Raw genomic sequence first — 14801 nt, 5'->3', positions numbered from 1 at the left:
ATTTAAAACCTCACCCTGAAATGTCAGTAGGATAAAGTTTCATTTCAAACCAATCTGACACTATTAGCAAGATGTTTGAGATATGAATTTTAAAACAAATTAGACTTCAAACAAGACCTAAATATGTGAAGTTTTGGTGTTGGTGAGTCCTCACTACTAGAAAACAAGCTAAGAGATAACAGCAATAGCCCCTCTTTTCCTACAAAGCCAGTTGATAAAAAATTTTCCATTATTCTGGTAGTAGACTGACTATCACAGCACACTTACAGCCAGGCCTGGCTCCCACAATAACCTGCACCACTGAATAAAGCCACTGGAGAAATGTTTGCTCTTAGGTAACAAAACCAACACAAAGAGGCCACGCTCAACAGCACTCTAGAAACAGCACAAACCACACACACCACAGCTGGCTTACCTTCCATGAGTTTGGCAAAAGGCTCAGGACACGTGGAAGGGATTGGAAGGGCAAGCTTATTCATGGCAACACCATATGCTACTGCAAGACCATCAATTCCTCTGAATGGTACTTCTCCTGTCAGCAGCTCCCAAAGCAGCACACCATAACTATCGGGAAGGAAACAAAAGAGAGAATAGGTGTTTGACTTTAACACAGCCTTTGTTAAGCAACAAGGTACTTGAACCTGGGAGTTTAGAATACTAAAGAAATTGCAGTTTGCAGGACAAGCTTATCATGAACGCCAAGCTCGTGATCTGCCCTGTTTTACCTGCTTTTTTTAATAAGTCTAGAATAAGATGACATTTTCACCTTTTAGGAAAAATAATTTTCTCTCTGAAACTGGGAACAATCTGAAAACCATACATCTTCTAATTTAGTTTCAAAACATCCAAAAATACGAAGAAGACTGTTTGGTGGCTTGTGATTTCTAAAAATAAGTGGAAAATACTTCTTCAGAATTAAGTTCTTATCTTAAGATATTCTACAAAATACTTCCTATGAAGTTATGGAAATAGTTCCAGGACTGTTCTCCCCCAAAGTATATGATGAAAAACATAACCTCAGAATATTTTTTTCTGCTTCTAGGAAACAGAAATTGCTTCTTCATCTTTGGTGACCTGACAGTTTTTTCTTCCATTGATCTCTTACTCTCTTCTGAACCCATTTACCATCCATTATATTCTGTGGTAGTGAACTCCGCAGATTGAACAATGCATTGCCAAAAAAGACTTCTGTGTATGTGTTTTGAGCTTGTCACTTGGTAATTTCATTGGCTTCCCTGTAGTTCAATACAAGAAAGAGTAAACATATGTTTCCTATTAGCTCCTTCCATGCTGTCCATGATTTCACAGGCTCCCATGCATTCTGCCTAAATCATCATCTTTCCAGACCTCCAAATCCTAATCTAGCTAAATCCTAGTCTAGTTACTATCCTGAACAGAAGCCATTTCATATCTTTCATTGACTTTGACATCTTCTGTTGGAATAAGCAAAATCACAAAGTTTTAAAGATATGGGGAAAGGCAAATAGTATTGCTTGTTTTCTTTCTTTCCTACTAAATTTTCATTTGCCAGTTGCCTTTCTCACTCTTTACAAAATAAGCAAAATTATCCATAGGAGCTCCAATGTGTTTTTACTGAATCACAATAGTAAAACTTAGAGTCCATAAATTGTACATATGAAATTCTCCCATGGGTACTACTTTGAATTTATCACCATTACCTTTTTTTTTATCATTCATTATAGTAAAACTTTTCCTCATCTCTCTGCAGTACATTAATTTTTCTTATCCTGAATAACTTGGTATCATCAACCATGCCAGCTAACCACGTATTGTTTTTTCAAACCACTTATGATTGTGTTGAACACAGAATTCCCCGCCAAGAAGACTGATTTATTTTTTTATTAATTAATAACTGATTAAAGGATGGGAAAAATACTTGCCCTCTTTTCCCACATAAATTTACTTTATTTAAAAGCTTATGATGCAGGATTTTGCTTAAAGTCTTTATAAATCCAAATACAGTATATAAACAACCTCACCACTTATCCACATATTCAGTATATCCTTCAAGCATTTTCACTTTTCATGAGGTATTACATTTTCTACTGTAAAGCTGACTCTTCCTCAGATATGCTCACATGTCCACCAGCTCCCTGCTCTTTAGTGCTGTTTCTACCATTGAAAAGAACTGAAGATCATACTTGCTAATCCTTAGGAAGCTCTTTTAAGAACTGCCACCATGTCTCCTGCCTTCCATTTCTCTGGTACTACACCAGCTTTAAGCAACAGATTGCACAGCACAGCTACTAACTCAGCTGACTTCCATGTTCTTGTAGAAATTTTGGGTGTTACTGTAAATCTCAGGAATTCTTACTGCTCATTTAATCAGTCAGTTTTAACACCTCTGTGAATTTTACTTCAGTAAGATATGTCCTCCAGGCTTGACTCCCTTTAAGAGAAATTTTCAGCTTAAAATGCCTCTACTCTATTCTGGCAGACACAAGTCACTGAGGTTTTTTTCTAGTACAGCCTTATCTTCTTTGCACTCCCACATTTTGCTCACCTCTGGGCTATTATGTTCTCCTGCAGGGTTCTCACCTGTGCTGCATTTTAAAGCAAGGGATTAGATTTTATGCTGTAAGAAGACACTCTTCAAAACCCTTTTATCTTCTTTGTTTTATGTTCAATTTGAAAGAGCTCAAGTCAATGCATAATTTCCCTCATTTGGATACCGACTGAGCTTTTAAAAAGATGTCTCTCAGGAAGTCTTTTCTACACTGCCTTCTTCATTCTTTTAAAGGATTTCCCATACATTCAGTCAGAGCTTTAACAGTGTCCTGAAAAGATATCCTTGTGGGGTGTTCTGCTTTTGTTGTTTTTATATAAAATTCCCAATGTTGTCAATGATCTTGAGATTAAACACTACTGTAATGGACTAATTTTTCTTAATTGTGCTTGCAAAGAGATAATATCTTAATATACATATATTTGGACCATGTCATACTGTTCCACTTTAAAGGCCTCCTAAGCACAACTGAAGACCAAATGAAAAAGTGCTTCTCTTCCTAAAAGCTCTTTAAATAGCTGCTCCATGAAATACTTAAAATATAAATATAATATAAGCTGAAATATTAAGCTTTTGCTTTGTTTCAAAGCAAATTCCCCTATTCATTTGTGAGTACATTATTACAAACTGTACCCTTGAGATCTCCCTTCCACCCCATCACATCTTTAACATTCACTGTAACTGCTGCTACCTTACTTGGACACCTTTAACAGTATTTTTCCTACTTAGATAAAGGATTTTAATAACTAAAGATCCAAACTTTGCTGCTAACACAGTTGTTTTACTTTATTAAGCAGAAAATAATATTTTTGACCTACACAATCTTTTGCCTTTTTTTAATGTAATTCACACTCTTGATATTATAATTTATCATTTTTTAATGTCTCAAGAGCATTATTTGAAAAAAATAAACTAGAGTCTAAGGAGCTCCCAATCTCTTCTTGGGCTTCTGGGATTTATAAAACACTCAAAGAAAATGAAAACTGAACTGAATGTATATTTGGACTGTCTAAATCCGATTGATCATTCATGCTACTTTTCAGTTTGGATATCACTGTTGATAGTAAAAGGTAATAAAACCTACTAAAGAGCTGTATTATTACTTCAACACTAGTATAGGATAAAGCACCACTGATGTGCTCAAAGCACTTCTTCTGCAGGGTAATTTTTAAAGGAAAAGGAATAGACAGATTGGTGTTTCTTCTAATGTGACACTAGAAGTGTATATTGCAAGAAAGGTCACTTTGCTTCTGACAAAATTCAATGCCACTGTACTTACACCTCATTGCTGAGAATACTGCTTCCACAGAACTGGGGAATACTGCTTTGTGGCACTTGAACAATAATCCCAAGTGAATAAACACCAAGAGAGGTGCTGAACAGAGTGTTTTCTTATTAACTCTCAAGCAGATGATTGGGAAGTACAAAGGAAAAAGCCAGATCAGATGACTTACACAAAAAAAGGCATAGAAAGAAAGAAATGAAGGCCTCTATGCATTCTCAGTGGGGAGAAAGAAAAAGTGAGAAAAAGAGATCAAGATAATTAATTTTTCCAGCACCTAGTAGTAATTTTTGGACTTTAATTATGAAATGAACCATGTGACACAACCCATGCATCCAAGTCAACTGACACTTGTGTGAATAATTAACCATCTTTTCAGTGATCCAGTAATCCCTTAAGCCATTTAACATCAGGTTCAATCCTACTCACTGGATTTTCAGGGCAAGGGAGGCTGGAGGTCTGCAGGATTTCACATGTGATTTTGCCACCTCCCTTGTTAGTCTGTGAACTTTTAAAAATCAAGTAATTGTTTCTCACTGGTACTGTTTCATGGCATATGTACCATAGGCTTCTCTTATCCATTTCCCCAGGTTCAACACTTTCCCTGAGGAAGGAATTATCAGCCCACCAAAGAGATCCCAGTTCCAACAGCAGCAAAAACATGACTTCCATTAAGAAAAAAAACCCCAAACTTATTACATTTTTATGGCTATTAACAGCTGGCATTTTGCATCTTAATGAACTGACAGTTCCAGAGATGACCTTTCCAGCCCATTTCACAACAATCAGTATCAAGTGCTTCTCCCAGGTGAGTCTCTCCTAATATTGCTAATCAGCATTTATCTGCTAGGTATTGAAGTCTTGACAGTGCTTCATGACACACAGAAAACTACAGAAGCCTACAAGTGGTCAGTTGTGGATGGAAGTGCTTGACCAACATTTGCTTAAAACAGAATATTCTAATGGCTGAAGTATCTACACCCAGCACTGAATGCCTGAAGCTTCCTGATCTGCTAATCTGATGGTTTTAGCTAGAACTGGTATTCCATTCCTAAATGGAAATCAAATTCCCAATTATTTCACTGGTTTCAGAGTAGATATAGCTTAAAAACATCTAAATTGAGGAACATAGAGAACCCAGACGATGGTTGTATGGTGCCTTTATATTCCATACATCAATAGTACTGACTATATGACTGTCTTTTAAGTAGTACAAGTAAAAAACAAAGTGTACAGAAAACAAGAAATATATTTAAACAGCCAAATGACATAAAAAATGTTATTTATATGCCTACTAACATTAGCGTACAGTACTGGGTGAGCTGCAATATCCAAGCTTCAACTTTACCCCTGTAAATCCAAAGCAAATAGAAACACATAACAGATTTACAGGAAGGGACTTATTTAAATAAAACTGTAGTTTCACTGTCCTCTGTACAATATGAGCACAAGGCTTCTATTGTATATCTAGAGCCTGTAGGATACAGCACAGCAAAATTCACAGCAACAAGTTTTCACTAGCAAGATTTACTAAGTACTGGTACTATGAACAAGCTTCACAGTGGCCCAGACCCTGGTAATAAATACCATGTGTGGCCATTCCTCACTCTTTTTAAGTTCTTTGCCAACCCTACTCCAGAGTAAACAAATGGAGCTTTTTACATGGAGCTTGAAACATGTTTTGGAAAGATGAAGCAGTCAGTTATGATAAGACTGACTCGGTCAGGTAATTTCAGTCCTAGCATGCATCATCTTCAGCTGTTTGTGCAACGAGAACACAAGGAGAACAAGATTCTTGTTCAAAGGCTGGGCAACAGTTCAGCCAGCAGTATTACTCTAATAAGCTTTGAAGAAAAGGTGTTGAAATAAAAGGGTTCACGAACATTAGAGACAATTCTGTTGATGCTGCATAGACTAACTGGAAGGCTGTCAGGCAAAACACTCCCTATGACTCCAGTGATTAACCAGGAGGTTGAACTGGACAAGAGGAGGAGCAAGTCTAATAGGATAAAAAAGTTCATCCTGTTAGGAATTTCAGGTTGCATCCTTGGGTGGGGACAGGAATTATTACACAAGTCCATGACCGCTTTTGTAAAATCTAGGGCTACAGTCATTGGCAGACACTGGCACTGGCAAGCATTTGTCCTTTGCATACATGTTCTTTTCAGCTTGTTTTACTATGAATAGAGGTTTTAGCCACCAGAAAGAAAAAGCTTATTCAGAGACAGTATATAAGTTCCCTTAATGGCGATGACTCTCTGTTTAAGGGAGAGTATTGTGAGAAACTCAACCTCTTTTCAAGGGAAGACGGGACACTGCAATAAGAGAAAGTGATGAAGGAATCTTAAAAGCAGAAATAAAGTATTCTGAAAAATGAACAAATAATTTCAGTTATTTACAGTCCTTAAGTCCTGAAGTGATTCACAGTCCTTAAATCAATCATCAGACTGGTACTTTTGCACGGGCATAGAGGTGCTTCATGAAAATCGCCAACCGACTGAATAATTCTTAACTTTTTTTAAATGAATTCATACTGGTACAAAAAATCTACTGATCTGTTCATAGCATGCCTGGATTACTAAAGTTACAATTACAGGAAAACTGGTCCCCCTTTTGCTTAGGTTACCCATAAAGGCCCTTCCTGGCACAGTTTCAGAGAACAGCAAGTTTAGGTTTGAGGTTGACAAGCTGTGTACAAACCGGTACCATCATCACACGCACAGAAAAGGTGCACAGCTTTAAGATTTTCATTTCTGCCAGACTTGACTCCAAATGGTTCTTGCTCAATCTGTCTCAGATTAGCTACGGAAGCTACCACATTTAATTACAGAGTCAGAATTTTAGCCACACTATGAGAGTGCAAAAATACAAGTTCACAGAGTTATCACAAGGCAATACATTATCTATTCAGCAAAACTGGACAAGGAAATCCCCACACCAAACAGCTGCCGTAACAGCCAGACACATCTACCAGCTGGGCTATTTCTTTATCCTGATGGGTTTTACAGCATGCACTCACTTGTGGAGGAGCATTAGTGGCCAGCAACAGAATCTTACTGTTATGAAGACAAAGATCCTGACATTTCAACACCTTTTTCTCCACAAGAAAAACAAAATTCTCTCTATTTTATCTATTTCAGGTGTTCAGTACTAATTCTATGTCATCCAGCATTTAGAAAAGTCACTGTCCTGGAGCTATTTACTGAATTCTGTATTTACCAATCCACTTAACAATGGTATTCCAACTCAATTTCTGGAAGTATATGGGCCAACCCTTACACTCCTCCCCACCAAATTAGCTCATTCACTAAAATTCCAGGGCATGAATGAACAAGACAATATATACATGCAGGTTGCTATTTATGGATTACATACTCAGATGGACTCAGATAAGAGATCTATTATCCTATGTGAAAGACTAGAAGGGTGAAAAATAATTAATATAATTATTATGAAAACAAAAAACATAGTATTGGGATTGAAACAGGATGGGGAATTCAATTAAGTACACTGTGTTTGTGTACACATACATTAGTGACAGATTACTACCAAAACAAAATATTTCAAAATTATCTTGTATGTAAAACAGTATAAAAATAAAGTACTTCTCAGATTGTATTATGGCCTTTGATTATGTCAGTCAATAGCCAAATAAGCTAAAAACATTTGGTTTAGATAAAGCAGAGGGGATTTGGATTATGAATCTCAAAATAATCTGAATGAAAACTTATAGAACAACAAAAATTTAGAGGCATGCAGTAGCTGGTCCACCTCTTATTTTCTACAATAACAATAAGTCTGAGATAAGTCTGACAGATGGAAAGCTGGTTGATAAAGTTTTCTTAAGACTTGAGTTTTAATATTTAGTTCACCATTACTCATTCTTACATATAAAAGAGACTTCCTGGCAGGTCTAGTTATTCTTTACTATCCAGTCACTTAATGCCAAATCAATACCTCCAAACATCGCTGCCTTTGGAGAACATGGAAGAGCGGATGACCTCAGGAGCCATCCAGGCATATGTCCCAGCTGCGCTCATTTTGGTAGTTTTATGCCACTCCCTGGCCAAGCCGAAATCCGTGATCTTCAACATCTTGTTGCTCAGATCTCCATTTTCCACCTTTTCGAGTATCAGTACTGGAGAAAAGAGGGGGGGTTGGGAATAAAACGTATGCAGAGTAAAGCTAGTATTTATGCAATAGAAGGTTTTCCTGGAGATCCCCCAAGTTTCAAGATTTTCCCTGGCTTTTCATTATTCAAACATACCATACCCTATTACAGGTTATTTCAGGCTGATTCCTTCATCTGTCAACTGAACAGTTCTCTAGCAAATAACGTCAAATTTAACCAAAGTACCAAGTCCCAGAGAAGAAATACATAGTAACATAATTATTTAATGTAGTGCCTAGTGTCATTCTGTATAATGCTCTGCTAAGAGGAAGTGAACCACTGTAACTTCTAGAAATCCAGATAAGGGAAGACATTTCCTAATTAATCCTCTCTCAGCAAGCCAGTAATAGCATCATTTTCTTGAACTGCTTAGAGGACTTTTTTTTGTAAATCCAGATACACACATAGGCTGGATATACCCTTCATGTAAATGTATTAGGAGTAGAAGCTCTATGCACAATTTTTTTTAAGTCACTATTGAAAAAAATTTATTTTTGATCGGTAATAACATGCCGAATTCCAGAAGGCATATAGACTCCCATAGACTCCCTCCCCCATCATTTTTTTCTGCCCTTACTGTGGCAAAGGAGTCCATAGCCAGGAACTTTAAAAACACCTTGAGGGAGAACTCAAGAATGCTGTGATATAAGACATGTTCCTCTGCAGCTGGAAAGTTGTACTGTTACACCACTGAGTTTAAACCAGAGCCCACAACTATCCACTCTGCTTTAGCAGCATCTCATTATCCTCTTTCTTTATCTTAGTGCAAAGTGACCACACGAGTCACACCAGCAATGCAACATAAAGCAGCAGAATATGAGGGCACTAAACTTCCATAACTAATGGAACCATAAGCCCCTGAAATGTTTTGAAGCCACTCTGTAAAGCCCCACAAAGAAAGAAAGAAATATTTGTATTGGTATTATGCCAAAGACTTCACATCAAAAATCACCAAGCCAGTTACACACCATCACTAAATGGCTACCTTGTTTTTAATGTCATTACAGACACTACAGACAGAGGTTCTTAGAAAACATAAGGACGTTTTTTTTCTTTTTCTATGGATGCATCAATTGCAAAAAATCCATACCGAAAAAGCCCAAACCAAACAAAAGAAACCCCATAACCTCCATAATCAAACAATCATGGATTATAACAAAACCTATAAAAGGCAAATGTGCTGCAAAAATTACAGAAAATAATCTTCAGGATCATTTTCAGCAGTCCATTAAAAGATTCAAGTGTCAGCCTCAAGCTAACACAGCTTTCTTTTTTTTGGGGGGGGCAGTATAATTCCTTCCAATATATAAAATGGGGGTTCCCACCAAAAAAAAATTCAAAAGTGCTATTTGAATCCTTCTACATTATAAGTAACACACACGTAAAATGTTAAAATACTGCTTTTACTTCAATAATAGAATTCACAAAATACCTCTTCAAAGATTTTTGTGGGACAACTCAAGGTGTGAAGAAACTAGACGTATGGTTAAGCTCCTGGTTCTTGCTTCTTTTGCAAAATTTCTAACATGACCAAATACTCCTTTTTCCTCATCACAGAGAAAAGAGACTGACGCCTAGAGTTACTGTTCTCTTCATTTTGGCAAAAGCACATACATTTTTAGAGCAATACTTCAGTGCACAACAGAATTACCACAAGAAACCATGGTAGAGAAGGTGCCTTCCGGTGCCTTCCTTTGGGCCTCTTCTTCAAATTAAGTCTAACTTTTTTACTTCTTTCTTGCAGATGAAGAAGTGCTAAAAGAAATTGCTAGCAAGTCACTCATTGATTGCAAAGTGAAAAGCTTCCTAGAATGTACATAGTGTTTCTTTTTCTAGCTTGTACCCATTCTGCCTAAAGAACTGGCAGAATAACAAAATGTAATTTTAAATTTAAATGCAGTCATTTAGAGATGTACAGTGATGCTGTAAAGTTAAAGTAAAACTTCGAGACAAGAAAGTATGGGTTTAGGGGGTTTGGGGATTTTTTTGCTTTCCTCCATAATCACAATGAGGAACAAACAAATTTATTGTTCACAGATCATATTCTGTCTGAATGAGGTCACTAGCAGGACAGAGCATCATGTATCAGAACTGATACATACTTTGTACATACCTTCCTGCTAAGAGGTTATTTAAACCTAATTACCTTGATTTGTATTAAGTTCTAACAAAATAATTAGTACTTATATAGTTCTTTTGATTCCAGAACTTGTTCTTTTGTCAGATCCAGGGTAGTAAGAAAAATTACCATGACAAAAGACCACAGAGAAGGACAACAAAAGAGACACATCTATTCCAAGTCTGATTCCTTAGTTATATCCGTGGTTCCTTTTCTATTTCCTTGTAATAACTGCTTGAAATAGTAATCCTGCAATCCAAATTTTAAGAATGGTATCTCTTTCCAGCATCAGTTTCAGTTCTCTTCATTGTATTATTCAGTATCAACAGGCTCACTTGCCAGGAGTCTCTCCCACCCATCTGTCAGACTTTCAAACCAAAAGCCTTGACTCTCCCCTCCTATTTTCACCTGAATTTCAATGAAGAAGTTGTAAACAGGTGAAATGTTCATTTGTTTCAGTCTCCTCCTTAAAAAAAGCCAACAACTTTTACAGAGAACACACAGGAGGTTGCTAGGACACTGCATATGCATTTTGCTTATGCTAATCAACCTGGTCTCATTTGCTTCTGAGTTTTAACTACAATCCGTTATTACTCTTTGTTTAATGCTCTCAGTGCAAGTCCTCTTCTGCAAGTAACTACTTTCACACCTATATTAGTCTATGACAAAACAAACAAGATTAGTGAAACACGAACAAGCAACACGCTCTCAACAGTTACAGAATTAATGTGCTTTCCCTATTTGAACAGATTTGATCACTCAGGACTGAGATAACAGCGGACAGATGAGTAACATCTGGCATAACTGCACTGAGTTTGCATGGCCAGGTTTTGGTAGTGGGATGGGTGGAAGATGCTAGAAGCTTCCCCCATGTCCAGCACAGCCAATCCCTGGTGGCTCCAAGATGGATGTGCCACTGACCAAGGGTGAGCCAACCGGAAGTGACGGTAACAACATATTTCAGAAAAAGAATTAAAAAATAGTTATCGTGCAGATGTAATTGCATCAAGAGTGGAAAGAGAATATGAGAGAGGAACAAATCTGGAGACACCAAAGTCAGTGCAGAAGGAAGGGGAGGAGGTGCTCCAGACACCGGAGCTGAGCTTCCTCTGCAGTCCATGAAGGATCACATGGATGCAGAGATCCACCTGTACGACATGGAGGAGACCGTTGCCAGAACAGGTGGGTGCCTGAGGAGGCTGTGACCCTGAGGGAGGCTCATACTGGAACAGGCTCCTGGCAGGGATCTGCAGATCTGAGGAAAGGTTTCCTGGCAAGACTTGTGACTTCCTGGGGGACCCATGTTGGAGCAGGCTGTGCCTGAAGGACTGCATCCCATGAGGGAAGAGTGCAGGAAGAGTGACCCATATTGCAGCAGTTTTTAGAGTTGTTGCCTGTGGGATAGTTCTCCATGGACTTTTCAGCATAAGTCTATCTCCCGTGGGAAGGACCCCACATCAGAGCAGTTGAAGGACTCCTCCCCCTGAGCACCAGCACAAACAATGTGTGATGAACTGGGCATAACCCCCCTTCCCTGTCTCCCTATGCTGATGGGGAGAGGAAATACAGCTGGGAAGGAGGGAAGGTTTTGTGGTTTTTTTAAGGTGTTCTTTTACTTCTCATTATCCTGCTCTGAGTTTTTTTACTAAGAAATTCAATTGATATTTCTAATTTGAGTCTGGTTTTGCCGGTAATGGTATTTGATGAGTAATCTATCTTGGTCCTTATCACAACTCATTAACCCTTTGTTGTATTTTCTCTCCCCTATACAGGTGCAGAGGGGAGTGACAAAGGGGCTTCAGTGGGTGCCTGGAATCCAGCCAGCATCAACCTACTACACTACCAAAACAAGTTCAGGTGCAGATATAGAGCACTTACATCAAAACACAGCTAATACACTAAGAAAGTCCATCTCAATCTTGTCTGCTGATTTTAAAGATCTGCAAGCGATACAGAGGTTTAAAATAGGTAGAAAATTTAATAGAAAATCTTTCATGTTCCCAGCCTTCAGGAGAGAAACTGGCAGCAAAGATGCTGGACCTAGTCTGCAAGCAACCAGGGAAGAACAAGTTTCAAACCAGCAGCAACATGAAGAACGTGTATCAGCTTGTTAGGGGCAGATCAGCCTTTCCCTGTTTCAGCAAGGCCCACGCAAGAAATCTCTTCCTGTGTGCAGGCTTAGAGCCAGCCAAATTGTAGATGAAGGTCTGCTATGTACTACTGCTCCTCTTTTTCCTCTGTGGCACAGGCTAAAAGCTGATCTTAAGTAGCATGGTAGGAGCCAACCAGCAGCGTGCAAAGGGGACTGGTGAAGCAAATCAGGTATTACAAGCACATTCAGACAGCTTTCAGCATCCAAATGCCTCAGCAAAACAACTTAATATAGGAAATCACCCTGTTCTTTGCTTACTGTGCAAGTACAGAGGAAAGCATGGTGGCCTAAAGTAACATTAAAATGGTTAGCAACCTTTGGTGAAGCACACCGTGCATGTGTGTCCTTACAGGAGTAATAATCCATTAGTGCTCACGTATGTTTTCATATGGTCCTGAAAGACTTGGAAATTGTCCTCAGGAAAATAAGTATTTGACAATGAGAAATTAATTACAGCTCACAGAAATTCTGTTCAGCAAAACAGCTCTTCAATACCTCCATGTGTCTCAGTGCAGAATGAATATGATCAAATTTGCCTTAGTATCTCTTCACAAGACCTTCCTTATATCAGGCAGTCATCCAGATACAGATTCATATGATTTAGCTGTGCAATTTCAACCACTAAGAGTGTACCAAGAACTTTATTACCACATGGACTTTCAAGAGTCATTACTGACCCTTGATCAGACCCCACTGTTTTATCCCTTGAGAGCCAGGCAGACTGCAAGTGCTGAAAGGCATCAGTCAATCAAGGCACATTAGAGAGCTGAGACAAAGTTAGAAATTAAATACTGAGCCTCCTCTTATCTAAGTTATGATGAGATAGTCCTTTTTCTTTGAAATTAAAATGTTTACTGAGCTTCCTCCATATTCTTCAAGAACTTCTTTGGTGCCCTACAAGAAGCATCAAGTTATTTTCCTATCAGACTCTTGTGAAAAATTTTCTAATTTGTCATCATTATATTTTCAGTACTTTTTGATACAGGTTTCCATCTATGTGATGCTTTGGCTTCCGCTCTGGCCAAAACAAGTTGCAGCAACAAAGGGAAAGGCAACACTGCATGGCATGCCAGTTTCAATCCCTACAAGGAAAGATGGGGTGTTAGCTCTGTCAATACTGGTACCATTTAAAAAATGGTTTCTTGCTTAGTATGGAAGAGGAAGAACAGATGATGTACCCAGAATCCTGTTATGCTTGTCTGTGATTTGGGCTAGCAGCTTTTCTAGCAGAGTTGAAAGCAATGGAAACCAACTTCTTGAGGTCAGGTGAAGCTAATTTACCTTTCCCAGTATTAGACCATTCTGTATGTATACTAGTAGCTAGCAGGCTTTCCACACATTCCAATGTCAGTCTTACTGAAAGTCATACATCCTGCGGAAGCACCCAGATCCTAGTGATAACACATCTCAAAGGTTTTGGTTCTCAGTTTCATGAGCCACAGCTGTAGTGGCTTCAAGAAGAATGAGGGTTTCTTTTCTAGAGAAAAGATAGATGTCAACTTAGATGCTTTTGTTGCTTAAACAAAGATTTGTACTGAAAACAAACATCACAGGAACAGATCCACTGAAGTACAACTGACACAATGTTACCTGACACCGAGTCAGCTCTTCCTCTTGTTCCACCAAATTCCAAATTATTATGCTTTACTAGAAAGACAAAAAACATCTGCCTTAATATTCAAAGCAATACAAAAACCAATTTGGCTAAGATTTCTAAAATGCCATCATATCCTTCAGCCTTCATGTAGTTCCAACTGCAGGATCTTCAGTTCTGTCTCATCATCACAAGTCACTATGGAGAGAGATGCCTTTCAGAAGGAGAACTCACTGTAGTGAAAATACTGACACCTGCAGCTTCAAAATTTTGTTATTAAGGACATCGTGTATTGTACCAAAACCACTGGTTGGTTCTAAGTGGCAAAACAGAGGACCAAATGATCAAATGAATTCTGAAGGAATAAAACTGAAATTAGAAAAAATTAACAGTTTAAATGCTAGCCAAGTTACAACTCTGCCATAAATTAGCAGATAAAACTACAGAAGGGTTGCCCTGGAGGCAAATAATAAACATTTCTATAGAGATGAAGTTCTGTCTTGCACACTTGCAACAGATGCACACCTGCCACAGCCTCCCATGTCCAAAAGGTGAATGTCTTCTCCTTCCTGTTCTCCTCCCTCTGTAGCTGTGGATCATTACCAGTGAAAACTGGCTTACATGAAACCAACTCATAGCATCTCAGAAGGCAGTCTTCCCAGGCTCCAAACAGTCAGAGAAAAGACAAAGCCTCTACAGAAGGGGATTCCAAGCATGTATCCAATATACATGTCTGAATTACCCTCCACAGGAGCCTGTCATGACAAGGGGCACATCTGTCCTAAGTGCTTACTCAAGCCACATAAATCTCTCTGGTCTGGTATAAACAAGCTATTTCAATTACAGAAGTTCCCCTACACACAAGATGTTAGAGAGACATCTGGTGAAAACCAATTTACTTATCATTCCAAGATTACCTCAGTGGTCTAAACATGTATAAAATTAAGAAATCAGAA

At 38.3% G+C, this 14801-nt stretch overlaps 1 protein-coding gene across 1 annotated transcript in view; it reads right to left on the bottom strand.

Moving 5' to 3' along the window:
* Positions 1 to 14801, bottom strand: part of MAP3K9 (mitogen-activated protein kinase kinase kinase 9) — a 61025-nt gene that overhangs the window by 25711 nt on the left and 20513 nt on the right. The window contains exons 3-4 of the mRNA XM_038138017.1: positions 7767 to 7947; positions 416 to 564 (exon numbers count right to left, since the gene is read on the bottom strand). Of these exons, the coding sequence (XP_037993945.1) occupies positions 416 to 564; positions 7767 to 7947 (330 nt within the window). The remainder of the gene's footprint in view (positions 1 to 415; positions 565 to 7766; positions 7948 to 14801) is intronic.

This window comes from Motacilla alba, chromosome 5 (assembly GCF_015832195.1).
Source record: "Motacilla alba alba isolate MOTALB_02 chromosome 5, Motacilla_alba_V1.0_pri, whole genome shotgun sequence".
In the NCBI taxonomy this organism is placed as follows: domain Eukaryota; kingdom Metazoa; phylum Chordata; class Aves; order Passeriformes; family Motacillidae; genus Motacilla; species Motacilla alba.
This window is presented reverse-complemented; position numbering and strand designations above follow the sequence as displayed.